The 24,225-nt window shown below is 39.3% G+C and overlaps 2 protein-coding genes across 3 annotated transcripts; both read right to left on the reverse strand.

Annotated features, from left to right (window-relative positions):
- Nucleotides 1-4,312: 4,312 nt before the first annotated feature.
- On the reverse strand, nt 4,313-10,493 carry LOC100891171. 2 transcript variants are annotated; one of them, XR_004065620.1, is made up of 4 exons: nt 10,235-10,493; nt 5,800-7,555; nt 5,604-5,727; nt 4,313-5,469 (listed from the first exon to the last, which is right to left on the reverse strand). XR_004065620.1 is itself a non-coding variant. In XM_030993296.1 (3 exons), exons 2-3 carry the CDS (start codon nt 7,522-7,524, stop codon nt 5,662-5,664), a joined length of 1,791 nt encoding a protein of 596 aa, XP_030849156.1. In that variant the 5' UTR covers nt 7,525-7,555; nt 10,235-10,492; the 3' UTR covers nt 4,313-5,661. The 2 variants fall into 2 exon arrangements, 1 of the variants encoding a protein (XP_030849156.1); XM_030993296.1 differs by having other exon boundaries at nt 4,313-5,727; nt 10,235-10,492.
- An 8,482-nt stretch (nt 10,494-18,975) lies between these two features.
- LOC105447371 lies at nt 18,976-23,014 on the reverse strand. The gene is made up of 2 exons (XM_030993887.1): nt 22,876-23,014; nt 18,976-20,781 (listed from the first exon to the last, which is right to left on the reverse strand). The coding sequence occupies exon 2, from the start codon at nt 20,761-20,763 to the stop codon at nt 18,976-18,978; it is 1,788 nt and encodes a 595-aa protein (XP_030849747.1). The 5' UTR covers nt 20,764-20,781; nt 22,876-23,014.
- Between the last annotated feature and the right edge of the window lie 1,211 nt (nt 23,015-24,225).

Below are 24,225 nucleotides of genomic sequence, written 5' to 3' on the forward strand. Positions count from 1 at the left end.
AGGTAACATTCAGAGGTGTTTTTTTTTTTTTTTTTTTTTTTTTTGGGGGGGGGGGGGGGTCATATTGGGAAATGTTAAGGGGTGGGTAGTAATTGTCCACGGGGGTACTTGTTCTACGAGTTAACCCCCGGGGGTTGTCCTCGGAGGGGGAGGGGGGGGGGGGCGGGGGTAATTTCCGGGGGATTAATTGTCCTTGGGGGTAGTTTTCGGGATACGGCCAAGAATGTTACCATTATCATAATATTAAATTGCTTTTGTATGTGGATGTATTAAAATGTAACAATGAGATGACTTTGCAATCATTTTCGTAATGTCGTATTTGTCTTCTATTGTTACAGGACAAGTCCACTCTAACAAAAACAAGAGCAACAGAGCAAAACAAATTTGACTAAAGTCGGATAATTAATAAGGAAGTTTTGATTTTTTTTCTAAAACTTATGACAAACTTATAAAAAAAACTAAGATAATCACTACAAAAATTCCCAATTTGCTTATCAGTTTGTGACGTCATTGCTTCACTATTTATCGATTGATTTATATATTTCTATCCCATAAATTTCCCTTTTTATATCCCCAGACACGACAAGGAGACCGTTTCTGAGCGCTTGTTACATACTTCGGATAGAAACTACCCCATATAAAATGCATTTAGTATAAGTCTTAATTATAACCCTAGTTTCACACGAGTTATCGAAGTTGAACTTCGACTCGTTATTTAGGCCGATACCTTCCCTAAAATGTCTTTCTTGTAGACTAGATCCGCCCACGGTATTGATTTGTTATGACGGTACGGTGTGCACCGCCGTGTTGTGGGTCGAGTGTTGTGATTGTTTGTGAATGAATGGAACGACAGCGGCCGCGCGCGTGCATGGTTTACTATAGAAATCAGCTGGGCAGACGAACCACGCCTCCAACACGTGTACGTACTACGTTCATTGACGGCAAGAAATGGCGCGAAATTTTTGTTTACACCCAGAAAATATTGGTCAAAATGTGTAGGTTTCATCTTCACATGCTTCGGAGAGTTTCTCCCGGGGTGTGTGTAAAATAAACAATTGCACGCAGTCACTATAGGATTGGCCTGATTGCTAATTGGGGTAGAGTGGGCGATGACGAGGAGGAGGAGGAGGCGGCGGGGAGGGGGAGGGGCAGGGGGTATAGAGAGGGCACATCTTTGTCATAAAGGCGAGTATATCTTATACTCGCCTTCATGTCATAGGGGTGAAAAATTTGATTACAATAAGGCAAAATGTTTTGTTTTAATTTACAGGGAGTTTATTCTGATGTGGTAGGCTACGCTTAAAGGACTGTTGTTGAAAAAACAGTACTAAGGATTTTGATTCTTTGCGAAGGAAAAAGGGGGGGGGGGGAGTGGCACGGCTTGGGAGATAGGGGCAGCGGGGATGAGCAGGCACGTATCCACGGGGGGGGGGGGGGGCCGCTCCCAGGACGTCGATCGATTACATGTATGTGCCCCCCCCCCCCCATCTCCCCCAAACATCAAACTCTGGCTACGTCCCTGGGGATGAGGGGCTAGGTAAGGGCTGAGGCCGACAATAATAAGCCGGGGCCAGTTAAGCCCACTAGTACTACACGATTGTCAAAGCAATTTATTTAGATAAGAAATCGGCTAAACTGACACCATCTTCCTGATTTATCTTTTAAATGTTATAAGGTATACAAAGTTTTGGTATGGGCATGGGTGTCTATCTGTAACTGATACCCATTGTTCGGGGGGGGGGGGATGATCTATTCATTCATCCCCCCTTGAACAATAGGTATTACGTTAGGATCGACATTATGAAACTGTAGCCTAAATAACAAACTCTTTATGTTGTATAGCGCCCTTGCAAGACTGATATTTCTTTAGCTTCAAAACAATGTTTTTGACTACAATCGACCGATTTGCTATTCCCGTTTGGAATTTACATATCAGAACTGCATATATGAGAATTTCATGGTCGCAGCTATCATGATGGAATGGCCTTAGGCGCTATTTGAAATATTAGAAATTTACCGGGAGCACCACTGATAATATTATACGAGCAGTACACAGTGCTTATTTACAGGAGGCAAGGGAAAGGAAAATTAGGAAATCGAGCAGAATTTCCTGAAATATTAATCAAAATTACTCGACTGGGCATGTGTAAGCACTAATCTGACATAATAATATCATAAAAAAACTATGTAGGCCTACTTGAACTGTACTTGAACAAATTCACTTTTTATTTTCTTGTGCAGGAAGTAATCGGAAAAGTGCATTGCAGGTTTTAGGATTTTAAAATTGATTTTTTTCTCACAATCTAAAACTGCTATTTAATATACAATGTAATCAAATTATTGGACACAATATAAGTTAGCCTGTTGTATTCATATTTTATCATCTGTTCGATTTTTCCCTTTACGGTTAGTCCAAATAAAAAGTGAAATATTAACGACATTTCTTTGTGAACTTTGTATTATTATCCGAGGACATTGGAGCCCAGCCTTTGAAAGGCCAATGGCCCCTGCTGGCTCCTTCATATTCTTTGTATTATTTATATTTATATTTGCTTATAATTATGTATAATGTATTGTTAAATGTATTTTTTACGAGAAATGGAAATAAAATGAACTTGAACTTGAACTTGAAAAATCACTACTCAAGCTTTCAAATGATGTTGGCGGCATCGAACCTTGGATATCAAAGGTAACAGCACACCATAAATCTGCTTGAAATAAAGTGTTGCCAGTTGGGACCCCAGCTCTTAACACTCCTTGATACTATCTCTACGACCATGATGAGACATGAATAATAGACGGGTTTACTATTATATTCAAATTCTTGAATGTTTCTTTCATGGGGTTATAGTGACGAGGTATTCCATTTACCTGTTATTAATGAATAAACTAAAAAAAACTTGCTTACATCGTTTTGCTATGTCGGGCAAGACTCGGGCATGCTGTCATGTTTTAATAACAATTTCTTTTCAATATTCAGATTCCGAATTGCATTTAATATTATTTATTACACATGTTGTTACACAGGACAAACCATCATGTTGACCTATTACCTAGGAACAATAATAATATGCAATTCACAAAATAAGTAATGATGCAAGTATTCGTAGCAGCTGGTGTGTAACAAGTGAATGGAATTATTTGTAACGAGGCACTTAACAAAGAATTACGATTGTCTAAATTCTCTTTTTAGTCACAAACCTAAAGAGATGGAGCTATACACCATTTCTAAAGAGAACTACGGCGATTGTTACTAATTTTTGATAGATGGCGCTAGTCTGATTCTAATAACGAACATGACAGAACCTCTAATTCCTGTCTATGCTAGTTTCCGTCATTTCATTCTGCGTGTTGTTTATCAATGGAGGCAGGATTGAGGGCGCAATTATTTTGTTGCAAGAGTTTATGCCTTCTTATAAATGTAGGCTATATGTTTGTTTTATGTTGGGGCTACTCAAGTTCTTATTGATTCTAAATTCCTATTATAATTTTTGTTTAAGCTAACGAAAATCTGACTTTCTTTATAGATTCATTCCCCTTTTTACCGTCTCTATCTGACCTCTTGTTTCTCTCTCTCTGTCACTCCCCTTCTTCTATTTTCTTTCTAAATCCCCTCTTCCCTTTCTTATCTCACCTTCTCGTTTCTCTCATTCTTTTCTCTTTTCCCTACCTCTTCTTTCTTCTCTTTTTCTTAATCCCCTCTCTTCTTTCTTATCTCACCTTCTTTTTTTCCTCTCATTCTCCTCTTCTCTGTCCACTTCGCTTCTTTCAGTATCGTATACCCCCCCCCCTTTCACTATATCGTCTTTCTCACATTTCTCTCTCTCTCTCTATCTATCATCCCCTATCTCTCTCTCTCTCTCTCTCTCTATCATCCCCTATTTCTCTCTCTCTCTCTATCTATCATCCCCTATCTCTCTCTCTATCTATCATCCCCTATCTATCTCTCTCTCTATCTATCATGATCCCCTATCTATCTCTCTCTCTCTATCTATCATCCCCTATCTCTCTCTCTCTCTCTATCTATCATCCCCTATCTCTCTCTCTATCTATCATCCCCTATCTATCTCTCTCTCTCTATCATCCCCTATCTATCTCTCTCTCTCTCTCTATCTATCACCCCCTCCCTCCCTCTCTCACTCTCTCTATCACCCCCTCCCTCTCTCTCTTTCTCTATCATCTCTCTCTCTCTCTTTATCGCCTCCATTTTTTTTACCATTTCTATTATTTTCCTTTTTTATCGTAATGTTGTGATTTTGGTATGAATATTGACAAATACTCAAAGATCACAATGAAAATCTAAATCATAATTAGCGTCCAGTCTACAAGTATAATTTTATTACAGAAAACAGACTTGGTTTATCTTTATGGTTAATACACAAAATGATATCACAAAGTAGTACCATAATAATACAATACAGTGTAAGAGTTATTAGAATGTTCAACTTCATTTATAAAGTGCCTTTTCATAAAATACAAAGCGCATGAAAAGAAAATAATTACAGACAAATTACCGATAGTGATAGAGTAGTGGGAGAAGAAATAGAAGCCAAAATGGAAGACTTTTACCACCGCCAGTTCTTGATGGATTTATGAAGTGATTGTGTAAATGGAAATTAACAAAATAACTTGAGAACATATAATCTATTTAAGCAGAGTATACAAACAGAGAAATATTTATTAACCGTGGACTACAAACAAATATCTGCCGATTTAGAATTAGGTCACATATAACCTACCGATAGAAACTGGAAGACATAGATGTCCGGAAAAAATACCTTCAAACCAAAGAACTTGCAAGGGAATTTTAACATCCCACTTCAATTAGGAAATTTTCATTCCCTTTTGTTTGAATCTTTTTTGTCAAACTTAGGCTGGTACGTGCCATATAAGTATTTGTTATAATATTATTTACTACTGTACATGTACATGTATATACAAGCTACAATGTTTATTGTTAATTTGTGATTACTCGAGAAACTATACCACTTGTTGATGTTCTTGTTGATATAATTTGTTATACATGTCTTGTGAAACAAAATGTTCATGTATATGAATGAAGTTTACTAATAAAATTCAAATTCATACAAAGCAAAAGAACATTATTATACAAAGCAAACATTGATAAAGAACAAAGAAGAATGTTAAAAGAAAATAGAAAATATGTGTTTGAAGACACGCATTGAAAGCAGCAATAGTAGGGCAAATCATTAGAACAAGGTATTAGGAGTTCAGGGTTTTGGACTTTTGGGGCAATAACTTTAAAAGCCCGATCACCTATTTGTTTTCTGGGTCTGGTAATGGTACTGGAGGGCAAGTGTGTTACATGTACGAGTGTCCAGGCGTTTTTATACCGTACATCATGAGATGGGGGCCCAGGCAAGGGAATATCTTGTCAATCAGACATTACACCATCAGATACACTATCAGTAACATCAGGACTGGAATAACCCAATTCAACTTACTCACTTGCACTTGACTCACAGTCACTAGGAGATAGAATTCTGAGTCTGAGTATTCTACTTACTCACTTGAACTTGACTCACAGTCACTAGGAGATAGATAGAGTTCTGAGTCTGAGTATTCTACTTACTCTTACTCACTTTCACTTGACTCACAGTCACTAGGAGATAGATAGAGTTCCGAGTCTGAGTATTCTACTTACTCACTTGCACTTGACCCACAGTCACTAGGAGATAGATAGAGTTCTGAGTCTGAGTATTCAACTTACTCTTACTCACTTTCACTTGACTCACAGTCACTAGGAGATAGATAGAGTTCTGAGTCTGAGTATTCTACTTCCCCTGTAAGAAGAACAGACAGATGTCTTGGTACTATGCCCTCATGCGGGATCTTGCAGCGAAGGATTGTTCTTGCTGCTATTTCTTGTAGAGGTAACGTTGTTCTTGGTGGGGATAGCAGAGTCATTAGCTCTTCATTTTCTGGTGCATCTGGATCAAAACGTCTACTGTTACAGATATTCTCTTTCACTGTCAAACCATCAGCATCTCGCGCTTCAATATCACACCCATTGCGGATAAGGACCAGAGCAATTTCCTTTGTGAACTGCTGTTTGGTATGGTGAGCAAGAAAGAGTAACGAATGCAACATTGAGTTTCCTTCACTGTCAATTTGAGCTGCGTCTTCCCATTGCATCAACCTTAAGATCAAGCGCCTCATACGATTCTCTTTCACTTGCTTTCGACGGTACTCTTCCTTTTTCCCCCTGTCTTCGGAAGAACTACAATACAATCCATAAATGTTTTGCAAGATATAATGAGAGATTGCTACACAAGATTTTTCACCAAACTGCATTCTAACAACTCTTACCATTCCTTCACCAAACTGAAGCAGTGGTTCAAACATTTTCTTTGACATGGCACAGTCACGGTTAGCAATATCGGACAACAAAACGCCAACTTCATCCACCAAATCCAAGTTGAGTTCAAGTAGACGGTCCTGGGAGTCTTTACTAAACACCTGCAGACAAACATCTAGCAACTTGTAACACTCATCAACTACTTCATCTTCAAGTTTTTCGTAAAGGATACCATTCGCTATCTTTACAAGGACTGAGCCAATCTCAAGTTTTGATTCCAGCTCCAACTGTATTAATTCTCTACAGATCTGAGAGCCTTGTGACAGTGTTTCCTGGATCTTTCCCTTGTGAAACATCACGCCATCAAGCCCATGCTGGAAAACTCTTTGAAAGATGTAGATATCTTTCATTTCTTTTGGGAGCACTCTTTCTGCAACCAAGAAGCACTGGTTCTTTAAAGACCACTTATCTGACTTGATGTTTTCCCAGTCTTCTTGAGTTTTACATTCCTTTGTTTCTGAGAAAAGACTGAAAGAAGCAGCTACTTCAGACTTTCCAAGATTCCCGTAGGGTTCAATACCATTTTCCTTGTGAATAGACCGAGCTCTGCAGAAATGTGTACATGGGTGTTCCTCACCTGTGCAAGCAGGTACTTTGAAGTGAGCATTAAGGCCCACTGCCACTCCAAGAATTTCATAAACTCTTGCCTTTTCTGCATTGGACAATTGCAATTCATGGGGTTTTCCCTGGACAAAGAATTCAACGATGTCTTGGAAGTTGTAAATTGCTGCGATGCAAGGAGGATCGAGTCCATTCAAGTTACAGGTCAGTGTTGCGCCATGATTGATGAGAAGTCTGAGAATCTCCTTACTTGACTGCCTGCCCGAGTCTTGAAGGGAAAACTGACCTAAACTTGGAAGATCTGTACAGAAGACGCCTACGGAAGCACAGTGCATTGGTGTGTTTCCGTCTTCAGAGCCCTTTGCATTGGGGTCAGCTCCATGATCAAGGAGGAACTGGACCATTTCCTTCTTATCTTTAGCACAAGCGATCATCAGAGGCGACCAACCACGTTCGTCTCTAGCATCCAGATCAACATTTTGAGAAGCAAATATTCCTTTCATGTCATCAAGACTCACTGGATTAGGCCAATCCATTCTTGAAGCCAAGTTGAGTGGTTGCTGGTCCCGGTTGACTGATGCCATTTTCCATCAAAAGTTTCACTTCACAGCAGATCTACAATGGAAATCAATACCAGACAAAAAAACACACGTCACAATATAATAGATTACAGACATTTATTAGGTTTATTGTTCTACATTTACCATGTAAAGAGTGGTAGTCCAGAATAGGACTAGTAAACCTGATAAGAGCGGTTTAATCAAGTTTACAAGTTCTCTCCAGGGCTTAATCACCCATACATGTCAGAAAACATTTCATTCCAAATCTTTGCAGGTCTACTTCTCTCTCTAAACAAATTTAAGAAGTCCTTAATTATGTTAAAGGTACATTGTAATAAAAAGTTTCTGGAATTTTTGAAAATTGGATGATGGTGATTCTTTTCAATTTTGATATATTTTGATGCCCCTGTGGATGTAATATAAGCACTAGAAAATTTAGCCCCTAAAACACTTCTGCTTTCGAGAAAAATTGAATATAAAAATTTACCGGTGCTCCCGGTAAATTTTGATGAATTTCAAATAGTGAAACATTGTTTTATAGCTAAATTAATCTCTTGACCTTGAGAGCGAGTTATACAACATAAAGAGTTTATTATTTATAATTTCATAACTTTAGAATCGATTTCAAACGTGACAACAATCACTGAATATTGTAGGGTCGCATATGCTTCCAATATGTTGATTTGAACCAAATTCATGACCCCATACCAAAACTTTGGATGAAACAAAGAATACTTCTCCCTTCCTCTCTCACGATTTCTAGAAAGTTCAGTTTTTGCCCTTTCATATGACACCTCAATCAGGAAAAATGAGTCAGGAATAACAAAGTTCTGTTTGTTTAAAACGATGCTTGCATTTCCATAATTTGATTTTAATAGTTCGTTTTCACTGGCCGTCTGCCATAGCAACAAGCAGAATTGACAATCGGCCATGCATGAAGTCTTTCGTCTATATAGCTGATCGTCAACGAAACAGAGTTAAGTCTTTTGACCATACCCTTTGTTGCTACGCATACGACAGGCAGCCAGTGAAAACTAATTTGTTTAATAAAATTATGGAAATATAAGCATCCATTTAAACAAACAGGGCTTTGTTATTCCTTACTCATTTTCCCTGATTGAGCTGTATATGTAAGGGCAGAAACTCTACTTCCTACATATGTGAATTTTTCTTCGAAATTCAGATACCGCCCGCCAAATGACTTTTTGGTTTCCTTCCTCCTGTTCCTTTAAATTGATTTTAATCACGTTTATGCGTGAAATATGCATCATATCAGTTGCATCAAATGAAAGAGGAGGATCTAAGCTTTACAATATGTGTCATTTATTAATCATAGTTGTGATTAAGTTATGATAAAACATCAATATTTCTGGGTTTTGTTTTTTTCTGGGACGCACTGTGTATAGGCCTAGCTGGACTCGTGTCTCACTCGACGCCACTCCAGCAAAGCATAGAGAGTCAATGCTAATGCGTATTGACCTCTAGCACTGCATACTTGCTGTGAGGCAGGAATTTTTAGACCTACCGGGTATACACAAATATACACACCACACAATATCGCATAGACTAAACACAGTCTAGACCGAATTTTCCTTCTCTTTCGTTCGTTAAGCCTCTTATTTGGGTAGGGTCGGCTCTCTCTTTAGAGACGGAAACCGACTATACGCATTCCCTTGCTAACACCATGGCCATTTATGGCCATATTTTTATGCCCCGAAAATCCCCCCAAATGTCATTTTACCTCGTGCATATCCAATTTATTATTTTTTCTAAATTAGGCCTAGGCTATAATACATCGGTTCCACTTACCAACTTGACTGAAATAATCCGTTTAATGGTCCCTTTTGGGGAAATTATGGGTCAAAATCAACATCCATGTTGAAAATCTTGCAAGCCGTCTTTTAACTCTCGCTGCGCATGACGTCATCTAAATCTCATCCCTTTCTACGCCGAAGGCAAAATGATTATGAAGAAAAACTGTGATAACGCCATTACGATCTTGTAGCTCGCGCAGTTTTTCCTTTATAATCATTTTTCCTTGGGCGTAGACTAGAAGGGATGAGATTTAGATGACGTCATGCGCAACGAGAGTTAAAAGACGGCTTGCACGATTTTCAACATGGATGTCGATTTTGACCCATAATCTCCTAAAAAGGGACCATTAAACAGATTATTTCAGTCAAGTTGGTAAGTGGAACCGATGTATAGCCTAGATCTAAACCTAATTTAGAAAATAGAATAAATTGGATATGCATGAGGTAAAATGACATTTTGGGGGATTTTCAGGGCATAAAAATATGGCCATAAATGGCCATGGTGTTAGCAAGGGAATGCGTAGTCTGTTTCCGTCTCTAAAGAGAAAGCCGACCCTACCCAAATAAGAGGCTTAACTTAACGAACAAAAGAGACAGAAAATTCGGTCTACACACAGTCATGCCAATGCGGCTGTAAGCAAAGTTTGACAGTAGATAGACTTACAAAATACAAATTACAATTTGAATTTTTAAATTATTCTTTTTAATTTAACATCAGTAGATTTAGACCTCTAGATTTATTTTAAGTTGCAAAAAATGTATTTTACTGCTATTTAGGTGTCATCAATTGTCCCTAAAGTACCGATTTTCAGTGAAATCAGTTGAGTTTTGTACAGTGGTGTATAGTGTGCTCGACGCCATCGCACATTCGACAACGAGCACTCCTCAAAATCAGTATGTGGGACCGAACCTGCACTTACCAATAGTCAAGGCATTACCAGCTCACTGTGTCTTGAATTTGAAACACTCCAGTTCGGCGTCATATATTGGGCTAGTCTGGACTCTAGAGCTCCGGGGAGAGATTTATGGACAAGATTTCGTAGTCTGGAATTTACGTTTCCCAACTCAACAGATCTCAACAGAGACATGGATTATGGTGGTATCATCTTGGAGACACGAGTCTTTACCTCGCAACTCAATGCTGCTAGAAATGCGTATAGCGAATAGGGCGTGTACTTGTACTGTAAGTCCATGGTGTATGTATGTGTACACAATGTGCAGCTCCTAAACGTCAGTTGACACGCTCGCGCTCCTGAGAGAGAGAGAGAGAGAGAGAGAGAGAAGGACAAGAAGGGAAAGAGGAGAGAAAGGGAAAGAAAGAAGAGGAAGAAGAAAAGAAAAGGGGAAAAAGAAGGAGATCGGGGCCGGGGCGGGGCGAAAGGGCCTTGCCTCCCATCTGGTTCCTCCCTCCCCCCCCCCCCATAAAAAAAAGTGATCGAGAAGGGAAAGAAAAAATGAAAAGAGGAGATAAAGGGTAGGAAAAAGGAGGAAGAAGAAAAGAGAAGAAGGAGGATATCAGTCGCAATTTTCCCGGGAACAAGTTGTAGTTCGGGGGCCAAAAGGCCCTTGCCTCCCCCCCCCTAACAAAAAGTGGGGAGGAAGGGAGAGGGAAAAAGGAGAGCTAAAAGGGAACGAAAAAGTGGAAGAAGAAAAGAAAAGGGTGAAAAGAAGGGTAGAACAGTTGCGATTGATCCCGCCAACAACGTGTGGATCGGGGGGGGGGGGGCGCAAGGCCATTTCCTCCCCCAGCAAACCTAAAACAGGGAGAAGAAAGGAAAACGAAAGGAAAAGAGGAGAGAAAGGGAAAAAGATAAAGAAGAAAGGAAGGGGAGATCAGTGGGGGTGGGGGGGGGGGGCCCACTTGCGTACTCATTTCGGGGGGGGGGTGACAGATGCCCCTAAATATAATTCAAACGTGGTTTATTTTTAATTCGATACCGGTGATTTACAAATGTTGCTGAAATGACATAATTTTTCGAGATTTTTCGAGATTTTTCCTCGATGTTTAGTAAATTATACTTTTGTATGCGTTTGTTGGCAAATGGCACATCAAGAAAGTATATAAACCTGCCTTTGTCACAAAATAATAAGGTGTCAAAAGTTGCTCATCTGACGGTAATTTAATGCCCAAAATCCTGAGCTCCTGGGGGCTCCGCCCCCTGGACCCAACTCCAATTAGTGACCTGCCAGTGTCACAAAGGTATATAATAATGTTCATCTGACCGTACTAAAAGTCCTTAAACCCATGAGCCTCCGGGGCTGCGCCCCCTCGACCCCACCTAAGGCGGGCCCCTGCATGCTTATCTGACCGTTTTAAAATGTCTAAAACCCCTGAGCCTCAGGAGGCTCCGCCCTCTGCACCCCATGCGAATTCGTGAACTGCCAGTGTCACAAAAAAGGTATAAAAATATGCTTATTTGACCGTAATTTAATGTATAAAACCACTGAGCTTCTGGGGGCTCCGCCCCCTGGACCCCACACCAATTCGTGACCTGCTAGTGTCACAAATAAGGTGTAATAATATGCTCATCTGGCCTTAACTTAATGCCCAAAACCCCTGAGCTTTCGGGGGCTACACCCCCTGGACCCCACACCATTTTTTTAAACATTATTTTACATTACTATGGCGATGTATTTTCTGTCATGCATTATAATTTGATTGGAAATTATGCCATCTCTCCTTCTCTATCTCTCCCCTTTCCCTTTGGACCCTTACCAACTCTCCCTATATTTCTCTCTTTTATCAGTCCTTCGAGCTTGAGCTCTCTATTCCTTTCTCTTTCTGCTCGTATTTCGATTGTGATGCTGCTCCTATTTTACTTTCATATTCACATCATACCTGAATTTATTCATGATGTGATTCAGAATTGTATTTAAAATCCTTGCTATGTATAAGTCATATAATTACTGTCTTGTCATGTTTTGTGCTGAAAGCCGGAGGACCGTACCTGCTCATAGAATTTTTTCTTATAGAGTCTTGACGCCCTTCTGCCTTTCAGCACACGACACCATGTTTTTGTCTTATGTTTTATGTATTACATGTTACACCAATGGAAAAAAAAATCTGTATTATAATGGACAATAAAATCTTGAATCTTGAATCTTGAATTTTGTGTCCTGCCAGTGTCACAAATAAGGTATCAAAATATGCTAATCTGGCCGTAATTTATTGCCCGAAACCCCTGAGCTTCTGGGGGCTCCGTCCCCTAGACCCCTCGCCAATTCTTGACCTGTCAGTGTGAGTGAGTGAGTGATGGTGATTATTTTACCTGACTGCTAAGAAAGCATAAATGCTTGTAGGTAAGCAACCAAACAGCCGAAGCACAGTGGGCCAGGGAGGAACCAAAGTGCGCCAAAACTAGTTTTTGGGGTATTTATCTTTTATAAATCCAGAGGAAATGTTTGGATTTCCAGGAATTTCCGCTTAAATTTTATTACCAACATTTTCTCTGATGTCTAAGCTTTAATTTGATAACAGATTTGGCTGCCCGATTCTGCCCGTTATTGTGTTAGAGCCGTTTTCCTTGCAACATTGCACCGAAAAATGTGTTTATTTTGGTACGCGCGGTGTCAGAACGTGTCACTCGCCCCCACGCGCCGTGATTTATGATTTATGACCGCGAATCCTTCATGATTCAGCCGCGGACCTAAACAAAACTTTAGACATCAGAGAAAATGGTGGTATTAAAATTAAAGCGGAGTTCTGAGGAGATTTAAACATTTTCTTTGCATTTATAAAAAACATGGATAATTAGTCCATTTTTCAGTGAATTACCCTATAGTATATCATGAAGATTGTGTTTCTATCATTTTAACCCATTGATGCAACGAAATGAACTATCAGGAATAATTTTATGTGAAAGCAATTTCATATCAATAACTTAAAAACTACATGTTAAATTGAAAGATTAATAAAATAAGTCACTTTTGCACTAAAACTGTGAATATGTAGGATTTTGCTGTTCGAAGGAGTAAATTTATACTCTTAATGTGCATACCGGGATTAAATATTTTACTGAGGTATTCCTCAATGTATTACCTTTCAACTGGGCAAGACAAAACTTGGAGAGAAAAAAAATCACCAAAAATGAGTTTTGGCGCACTTTGGTTCGTCCCTGGCCCACTGTGCGATGGCTTTAGGTCCTCTCTGAAAGACCTGGTAATGAGGATTAATGCCTTACCAAGGGGCTAGTGCATCGACTTGGTTTCGAACCCGGGTCACCGGATTATACGAGACCACTGCTCTACCAACTGACCTATCGCGCCTCCTATCGCGCCAGTCTCACAAATAAGGTATCAAAATATGCTCATCTGACAGGAATTAAATGCCTATACCTCTTGAGCTTCTGGGGGCTCCACCACCTGGACTCCCGCAGGGGCTTCGCCCCTAGACCCCACGCTAATTTACGCAACGCTCTACCTGATCGTAAATACCTACCCCCCCCCCCCACCACAAACTTAGAGAAACGTTCAGCGGGGCCTGCATGAAGAGTGGGGTGGTGAGGATTGTTTTGTCTAGCACACCCCCCCCCCCCGTCCCCAAACGTTTATGCTCATTTCGCCACTGCCGGTGTCACCAATACGTACCAATATTTTGGCTCGCATAATTTCAAATTTGGGCCCCCCTAAGAAATCCTGGATCCGCGACTGCATAGCCCCCCCCCCCCCCCCCACTCAGAACTGGGAACATAATTATGCGTGTTCCCATCAACCCCCCCCCCCCCCATTTTCAGCATAAGTCCGGTGTGTATTCAATACGGGCAGATCTTGTTCTTTGATTTTGGGAACACGCATTCGGTCCCTCAGTTTACTAACATTTTTTGGCTTCGGTTAAGATTTAAATTCACAGTGACCTCGAAAATGTATGGTTCAGCGTAGTGCTGCTGTGGCGGAAAAGAAATTATACACATTATTTAAAGGGACTGTCCCATCTGCAGGCCAAAAAATGAAAAGGTTAAACTCCAACGGCATTTGAAAGATTATACTAATTTAGATCTTCCCTAAACAAAATAAGGGGGCTTGAAAATGTCTTTAATTTGGAAAATAACGGCTATTATTTGTTGAATTGACTTAATAGCTATGGAGCCAGTAAACTTAACTGTTATGACCCCCAACTTTCGACCTTCCCCCGATTACCCCTCCCCCCCCGGCTCCGGGGTTTTAGGAATTAAATTACCGTCAGATTAGCGTCCAGGGGTCCGCTTTAGGGCCTTAGGTGGAGTTCAGGGGGAAGAGCCACCGGAAGTTGGTTTTAGGTATTCCATTATACGGTCAGATGAGCTTTTTTGTATACCTTATTTGTGGCACTGGCAGGACACTAATAGGCGTGTACACAGGGGGCACATCGCCTGGAAGCTTCCCAAGGGACTGGAACATCCTTTCTCTCTTATTGAAGCCCAACATTCCTTATGCTTTGAAATCTGTGCTTGAAAACAACTTAAAACCAGTACCTTAAGTCGATGGCCGCACATGACGCCTCATTCCAGGTTAAACACCTTTACGTCGTCTTGGAGGAATCCTACCAAGAGAAGCTTAGGGGTTTAAGGCATTTAATCACGATCAGATTTTGATACCTCCTTATTTCGTGACGCTGGCAAGTCACTATTCTTTCTTTATTTCTCTCTTTAATATACATTTTTCAAGAGAAGTAAGGGGAGTTCGAGGCACTCGAGCCACGTCGTTCCGAGGAAAAATCTCGGAAAATTAGGTCATTTTAGCAACATTAATTTTGTAAATCACCAGTATCGAATTTGAAATAAACCACGTTTGAATTTTATTTGGGAGCTACTTCTTCCCCTAAGCCCCCTATCAGTACGCGAGTGCCCCCCCCCCCCCGGAATCTACACCTTGTTGGCGTGAAAATTGCAACGATTTCCCCTATCTTTTTTCTGGCTCTTTTTTAAACTTTCCCTTTCTCTCCTCTTTCCCTTTCCCTTCCCTTCCCTTTCTTCTCTCTCTTTTAGGTTTGCTGAGGGGGGTCGCAAGGGCTCTTTAGCCTTCCCGACCCACGTGTTGTTGGCGAGATTTATCGCAAATGATCTCCTCTTCTTTTCACCCCTTTCTATTCTTCTTCCTCTTTTTTGTGCTCTGTTAGCTCCCCTCTTTCCCTTTCACTCCCTTCTCTCTTTCTTTTTGGCTGGGACGGTTGGGGGAGAGGCAACATCCTGGGAGGCTAAGCCCTTTCGGCCTAACCCCCCCCCCCCCGATCTACTTCTTCTTCCTCATTCACTTTCTCTCCTCTTTTCCTTTCCCTTCTTTTCCTTCTTTCTCTCTCTTTTTTGTTGCGGCCTGGCTATAATTATGTGTGAGGTTTACATATGCTGTTTGTAGCATACTTTTATTGGTACTTTAGGCCTATATTATATAGCTTTTGATCCATCCAAAACACACATTCGAAGAATTATATGACAGAATGAAGTCAACAAAATTGAATCTTAGAATTTATACAGAATAATGCAGCTATTTCCATGATAATACGATAGGTTAAATACATATCAAAGATTTACATTTAACATATGTTTTTTTGTTTTTTTGTAATCTATTAAAAAAAAAAGCTACGTTATATTAAAAATATGAAAGTTTTAACTGAATATTCATCTTGCCATAAAGAGTGAAATATGCATAGGCCTATTATTAATGCCTAAATGGATTACCAAAAAACAAACAAGCTTTAACAAACAAACAAATAAAACAATAACGTGCAATTTCTGTCATTGTTTTGTATTAATAGGTCCTACATAAATGTGTCAAGTTTCTTAGCAACACAAAATATCAAAAAAGTCACTTTTATCATAGATTACCAAAAAGAAAAACCCAGCTATAATACAAACAAACGAATCAATCAACAACGTGAAATTTATGTAAATGTTACAACATTGTTTTTTTTTTTAAAGCAGACACTAAATATCAACGACTTACATGTTTTTTTTTCTTTTCTTTTCTTTTTCTTCCTCATTTTTTTCCTTCTTCCTAGCTACATATTGTCTATTTATTGATCTATAAGCATACTTTGTTCATGTTTTATTGTAAAATTTGCATCTGAGGAACTAACACTTCAACAAGCTCTGCTTCAAGTTAGTTCCTCTTTTCTCGTGCTATTTCCACTATATTTATCGTTTCATTACATATTTGTTGTGATATAATTATTTTTGTATTATGTTTTGCATGAGAAATAAAAATCAATCATTTCATTTCATTTCTTGGAAACACTAGAAATAAAATCAGTCTTTAAAATACTAAGTATGATGTTGCTGTATAAATACAATTTATGATATATTATACAAACAAAAGCTAATACAAACCATCACTCACGTGCAGTTTATGTCATTCTTATAGCATTGGTTTTGTCATAATAGGCCCTACATTTTAATGCATTGCATGTCAAAATACATACCATTACCTTGTCATAATCGTGATCTGGGGCCCGTTTCATAAAGAGTTCATATAAATTGCAACCCAAAATCGCAACTATGTACATAAGAGATCGGAGACTGCAAGCTTGCGATTGATGGGAGGACTTGCGATTGATTTGGATCAATCGTAACTCTTTGTAAGACGGGGCCCTGATCAGGGGACTGACTCAAGCGAATTTTTTTTTTAATTTTTTTTTAATTTTTTTTTTTTTTACTGTATTTGGTGACTTTCATATCTTTTAATATGCTTTGACGAGTGACGACATATACGTGGCTAGATTTCTCAATTTTGTAGTTATTATTTTCAAAGAAATATAATTTGTGTGTGGCATATAGAAATCTAAGCAAACATCACCCCCCCCCCCCCTGTTTTAGGTTCTATTTAATGTTAAGAATGCTAACAACTGGCATTGTAATGTAATTAAGCCTTCTAGTCAGAATAAAAGTCGAATTGGCTTCAAATCGCAAACAATCACAAATACAGTCACCACTAGTCTGACGTCACTACGATTCAGAGCCGATATAGTTTTGCCTTCTCCAAGGAAGCATGAAATCCTAATTTAAGATTTGTTTATCATATTATAGAATGCTCATTATGTGAACGCTAATTCACAGTTCTTCAAAATTTTGATCGCAGTCAGATCGTGTAGTGTTCGTTGGCTTAATTAGAACTAATCTGGATACATTTATAGATTTAGTCTTACATATTAAATTTACAAGCAATGTACACAGAAATATGTTTATGAGACTATACACGAACATTTGGCGTAACAACCAGTCCTGATTTTTATGCTGTTATACATGAAATATTTAGAATATTAAGGCATTTGAAGAGCCATGCTTTCAGGAAACATTTGTTATCTGATGTTTTTCCAGACTTGTATAATAACAATGATAATGCTCACAAATTATTGTTCACTCTTCCCAGAACTCAACCTTCTCTTAAATCAGCGTGACGAATTAAGGCGCGAGTTTGGCCATGATTCGTTTATAATATAAAGCGATAAACCGCTGCAGATAAGTGAATGGCAACTGCGCGCAACAAAGTTCCTATGCGTACTAACTAAGCTCTGTCTTATATAAGATACGTAAATGAAAAGCGCGTTACATGTAAGTCATAAAAACAAAGAGAAAACAAATTAAAGAGATGTGTAGTTACTTGAACGTTCTAAGGTCACACTAAGGGAGTTAACAGATAGCACATGGTACAAATGACCCCAAATATCCACAGATCTTTTACACATGGAGAAGTTCCACTTTGAGAATCTTAGAATAATAACTGCCAAAGTCCTAGATGTGCTTCATGAATACCTTTTGTTTGACCTCATGAAAAGAATACTTCCACCTGCGTATCATAGAATGTACCTTTGGTGCATAAATGAATAATGTTACATAACTTTCATGAGCGCATATCCAGTATTCATCTCTGTGGGTTTTACCATTTTGGTACAAATGACCTTTATCTGCCCATGCGCAGATTGTATCTATGAACTGGCTCATTGTTTATGAATATAAATATATTGTAAATACTCGGCATGTTTCGCGAGCTCTGATAACAATGACAATGTGCAGCTGCACATTCTGAACATTCTTTTAGTTAATTTCATCTACGGATCCACCCAGCAACAAGGGTGTTATTTTAGTGACTCCAATCAGACGGCATGCGCATGCATCTTGTCATTTTAATAAGCCAATCACCACACACGAATTTTACGTCACTCCTCGATCCTGATTCAGTTTTGGGACTCGGATGTGCCGATTTTACGAAGAGTTCGACTTCAGTGATTTCCAGTGACAACAAGCGTTATTTCAACAGTTTCATTTAATATCGTGTTTTCACCTTCTGGCTAATTTCTACACCATTCATTGCTACAGGTATTTTTTTCAACGGGACAATTAAGTGCAATATTGAACTGTAAAGGAAACCTCGCGTCTGTGTGTATCTTCTTCACTCGCGTTCGCGGAGCTATATACTAGCTCGCGCTTAACTCCAGGTGTGTGTTGCTGAGTCTTCGCCTCGCTATATACAATCCTCCGATCCACTGCATACTTCCTTCCCAGTTTCTTACTCCCGCCATTACTATCCGCTCGGACTTCTAGTAGTAACGGTAAGAATATACATTTTGTTTTATTAGAAATGATTATTTCTACAGATGCAAAGTGCAACAATCAAAGTTAACAGAGAGAAGGACAAACAAAAAAAAAGCAAAAAACAACAACGGTTTACCGCGTCATTTGTGAACGGAGCTTCATAGGCTCAACAGTTTTTTGAATACGAGAATGTTTTCTCCATCGCTAAGAATCATTTTCCCTGATGATGTCATCATTACGCGAGATGATAGAAGGTAACCCTTCTTATTCATATCCCTAGTTGATAGAGGGAATGATGCTACTCTTCTCTGCTTCAAATCGCCCTCACTCATCACCTGATCAATCGCACAAGTCATCTCCTCATCATCAGATGTCACGACGTAGAGGTCGTCTGTCATAGGATCGATGCAGGCATTCAGGATTACATCACTGTGGGGGATTTCCCGTTGAGCACCCTGTCTGTCGATGATGAACACTCTGTGATCTGGTGGTGAGAGTCGAGCGATGATGTGACCTGATGATAGTACACCATGCATCCTTATTGTATTCTCGTTACATGTGATAGTGTTCATGATCTTACCATCAGCCTGGTTGATGATGTATATCTTAGACTGAGCCCACTCAGCAGCGATGATCATCCCATCCTGGTCAACAGCTACATCGACCCATGTTATATCATCCGTTATGTTTATTGGTATTGCGACGTCATTGATGTGTTTCCATTGTCTGTCAAATACACTGATGTATCCAGTCAAACGTTCCCCTGTACACTCTTTATGCCATTTACCGCATACTACCGTCCCATCATTCAGCAATGCGCAGGAGACAACCCATGATGTATCGCTACTGGTTATCACTCTCTGATTGTGTTTAGTTTTCAGATTTAACATGTATGTATGTAGGCTACTCTGTAGTCTATCTGAGATGATCACATTGTATTCATCTAAGCATCCTACAATGTACGGGAATGTGATCTTATCTTTGACATTGATTGTATCAATGAGCTTCCACTCCCCATCATACCAATCAATTCTCCCATCATACTTCGGTCTCCCAGCACCCTTCACAAACCTCACACCCGATATGGTACGAGTGATTTGTTTCACCTCACCCTCATTCAGTGGTTTCTGTAATTCACCCACTGATGTCTTCACACGATGCCCATCTTTGACGACATTTGTATCATTTTTAAGTACTGTGTCTAGTGTCTGTATTGCATTCTCTGTGGTTTTCGTGTCATCTTGCCATGTTTTCTCCAATTCCACAATCTTTTTGTCTTTCACTTCAGCGATATTTGTAATGTCTGTTTGAAGACAATGCTGTTTCTTGTTGATTGGTTCCCGTCTTTTCTCTGCATTTTTACGGTTCAATTCAAGTCGCCTCCCTCTCTCCTCATCGTTCTTTCGAATCTCCTCTTTGAGTTTCTGATTCTTCTCATCAATCTCCTGGTTGATTTTTGCAGCATCCTCCTTTTCTGTGTCTTTGTCTGTTTGGATCACCTCATTGATTACCGAATCAACTTCATCTTTCAAAGCTTGAAGATGGGTGTCGGTGTCTTTCCTACACTGGCGAATCAGATCTCCATAAGCTCGACAAAGCTTTAATTTGTCCTTAGCCTTTTCTTTCAGAATGTTTAGTTTTGCTTTGTTTTCCATGATCGCGCCCTCTATACCCTGTTTCAAACAAGGCTGCAACTGATGATCTATCATTGCGCATAAATAACACAGTGCTACACCGTGCGTTTTGCAATACAATTCAATATCTTTATCATGCTTCGCACAATACAGATTGGACCCACCCTTTCTTGCTTTTCCGATGCATCCTTCTTTGGTGGCGCAATCCTCGCAAAGCTTCTTCTTCTCCTTCACGTAGTACGTCACATCTGTGATTGCCTCACAGTTCTTTCCTTCACAGATGTCCTCTGCAGAGCTGAATTTAGCCGCCATGCTGATCACAATATTGTCCTGTATAACAAAGCCGAAGTAAATAATGATAACGTTAATAATAATAATGATAATGATAATGATAATGGTTAAAAAGAATAACAATCATTCGAATTGTGGTATTATTATATTATACAGTGTGTCCCAGAAAAAAACGAAACCGGGAATAATTATCGATGTTTTATCATAACTTAATCACAATATAATTCATAAATGAGCCAGGAATACTGTGACAAAGTTTTTTTTTGCCCGGGTCTGTTTGTTAAAAGTTATGCTTGCATTTGCATAATTTTATTAAACGCTTTCGTTTTCACGGGCTGTCTACCCTAACAACAACAAAAACGAAAGATTTCCTGTATGGCTGATCGTCAACGAAGCGAAGTTTGTTGTTTGTTTCTACGGCAGGCAGCCAGTGAAAACGAATTCGTTTGATAAAATTATTAAAATCAAGCATTACTTTAAATAAACAGAACTTTATGATCCCTGGTCCATTCTTCCCGATTGAGGTGTCATAATTATGAAAGGGCAGAAAATGAACCTTTGGGAAATGCGATTTTCTCTTTGAAATTTAGATACCGTCCGCCAAATGACTTGTTGGTACCCTTTCTTCGAATGTCCTCAATCACACATGCGTGAAATGTGCATCATAGGGCGCGTTCATGCTTGATTTTGAAGGCAGAATGAGCGATTTGTAACGCTCATCGTAAACGCTCATCGTAATCGCAGTTCCACGGTGCACTGTTCATGCTCACTTCTCCAGGCAATTCTCCTTGGGTGGCCTTCAGCTTGATTCGCAAACCTGTGTGCGCATGCTACGTAGACCCACTAGAGGTCAGTGCGTTGACCCCATTTACACGCGTTTACAAATTGTAAACGCATCTTTTTGTGAGTTTACGATCGGCGATCGTGATCGCCGTTTTTCGGTGATTCTACAAAAGTGAGCATGAACGCAATCGTGTTTTAAACTAAACGCGTAACAGATGCCTGATTCTGGCCGTCAAAATCAAGCATGAACGCGCCCATAGTTGCATCAAAATGAATAAGGGGATCTAACACTATAAACATGACGGACAAAGAAAGCGAACAAGATATACAGTAAGTTCCTCATTCTACCCTCAACAATTGTTGTGGTAGACAAAGGAACATCCCTTCACTGCTATTACGTAAAAATAAGTAGCACAGGTGAATATGCATGTGACACCTGTTATACAGATTTTTTTACATAACAGCAGTGAAGGGATGTTCATTTGTCCAACACAGCAATTGTTGAGGGTAGAATGAGGAACTGTATATTTTCCCTCTTTCTTTGTCCGTCATGTTCATATAGTAAGCTTTACAATTATGTGTCATGTATTAACTACAATTGTGATTAAGTTATGATAAAACATCGGTAATTCTCGGTTTCGTTTTTTTCTTGGACACACTGTATAATAACAATAATACTATAATTACTAAATATATTATGGATACAAATAATGATAATAATAGTAACATTGATAACAGTGGGTTGAGCTGTAGAGTTCATGAGTGTCAGACAGAACCATCCTGATACTTCACAATATTTACATGCATCAACAGATATAATATAGGCCCTAGGGAGAGAGACAGAGGGGGAGGCGGAATTCCGATAAAGATGGGAAAAACTTTGGGAAAGGAAGACCGTGCAATGGGTTCATAAATTGGGACGACAGACAGCAAAAGCAATAAGTGGGGAAGGTAGAGATGGAGAGAGATAGGGAGAGAAAGAGAGAGAGAGAGAGAGAGAGAAAGAGAGAGGGGAGGGATAGAAGGCAAAGGCGAGAGAGGGAGAGAAGATGTAACATTAAATGAAATTCGTTCTTTTAATAAATCCTTTTACATTATAGCAAAAACTTATTTTTTATTTTTTTAATTTCTCTCTCTCAGGATGATAAATAACATGCCCCAGCTCACTGTATTTTTTTTTTCCTCTCGATCCAAACTTATACTCATTACATTCTCATTTCATAGTCGTTTTATACTCATTTCATAACCGTTTCATCAATTTTTCTTTTACTTCTGTGTTTACGATAATATATTGTCCACAACCCCATCAAATCGACCCAGCTCACTTCCTACATGTAGTTGTGTTCTTACCTTCGTATTTTGAATTCCGAAGAAAGTTCACCTCTTCGATTGGCTGTCCTTCGATGTTTAAACTTCGCCTGAAGAAGATGTATTCGATAATGTACTGATGATTTGTACAAATTAAGATGGCGTCTAAATGTTTACCATCCAAACTAAACCGAACCTGACACCGCAATTGGCTTTTCAATTTGAAAAGATACTTTTCACGCACGCATGCTCACAATGTCGTGCAGAAAAAACGCACCCGCAAGTAGAGAGAACAAATATGTACCATTGTCACATGATGCAGATTTATTGACCTCGCTGCACTTTGAAATTAGATCAACATGAAAATGTGAATAATATTTCAGCGTTACACATGATAACGAATGCATTGGGCCCATTCACAAAGCCAGTCGAAGCTGATGATGTGTGTATGTGTGTGCATGTGTTGAAGTGAGGGGGGGGGGGGGGGGGTCGCCGCTATGATTTTATAGCCAGAGAATACTGTACCATCATGCACTGTTTCATAATAATTTTGTAAAACGTCATTAATGTCGATGTCTCTCTCTCTCTAACTCTCTCTCTCTCACACACTTTTTTCATATCTGTCTCTATTCACACTTGCCCACCTCTGTCTCTCGCTGTCTCTCTCTCTGTATCTCTGTCTCTCGCTTTACATAATTATCTTTCTTTATCTTTCCTTTCTTGCTCACTAGTTGTACATATTTCATTACTGACATCATTCTAATTCTCTCTCTCTCTGTCTGGAGAGATTGAAATCAGTTTCTTTCTAAAAACTAAAGAGGCAAGTAGATAGAACAAAATACCATTATCACATGATGCAGATTTATTGACACGAGATAACTCCGATGCACTTTGTAATAAGATTGACGGATGAAAATGTGAATAACTATATTTCATTAACATTTCTCTCTCTCTCTCTCTCTCTCCTTTATCGCTCACTCTAATTGTACACATTCTAACACTGACATCATTCTAATTCTGTATCTTTGTTGCTGTCTCTCTCTCTCTCTCTCTCTCTCTTTCTCTCCCTCTCTGTCTGGATAGATTGAAATCAGTTTCCTTCTAAAAACTGAAGAAACACAACTGAAAGACCCCACGTGTAACAATGAAACCCGTCACAAATGCAATCAAAGCTGGATTGTTAAAAGTTCGGGTGGAATTATTATTCATAATATTCGTGTTTAAAGTCTCGCCATTATCGCAGTTTACACGAATTTGAGCGGCATGCACGTATACCGTTGTTCTAAAGTCCGGACTTTACCACACGGACTGCTCGTAAGGACTATATCGTTAGACTTGCTAATCAGCAATTTATAGTTCATTATTCCTCAAATATCATCATACAAATAATGC

This window comes from Strongylocentrotus purpuratus, unplaced genomic scaffold (genome assembly GCF_000002235.5).
Source record: "Strongylocentrotus purpuratus isolate Spur 01 unplaced genomic scaffold, Spur_5.0 spur5_scaffold_20, whole genome shotgun sequence".
Lineage (NCBI taxonomy): Eukaryota > Metazoa > Echinodermata > Echinoidea > Camarodonta > Strongylocentrotidae > Strongylocentrotus > Strongylocentrotus purpuratus.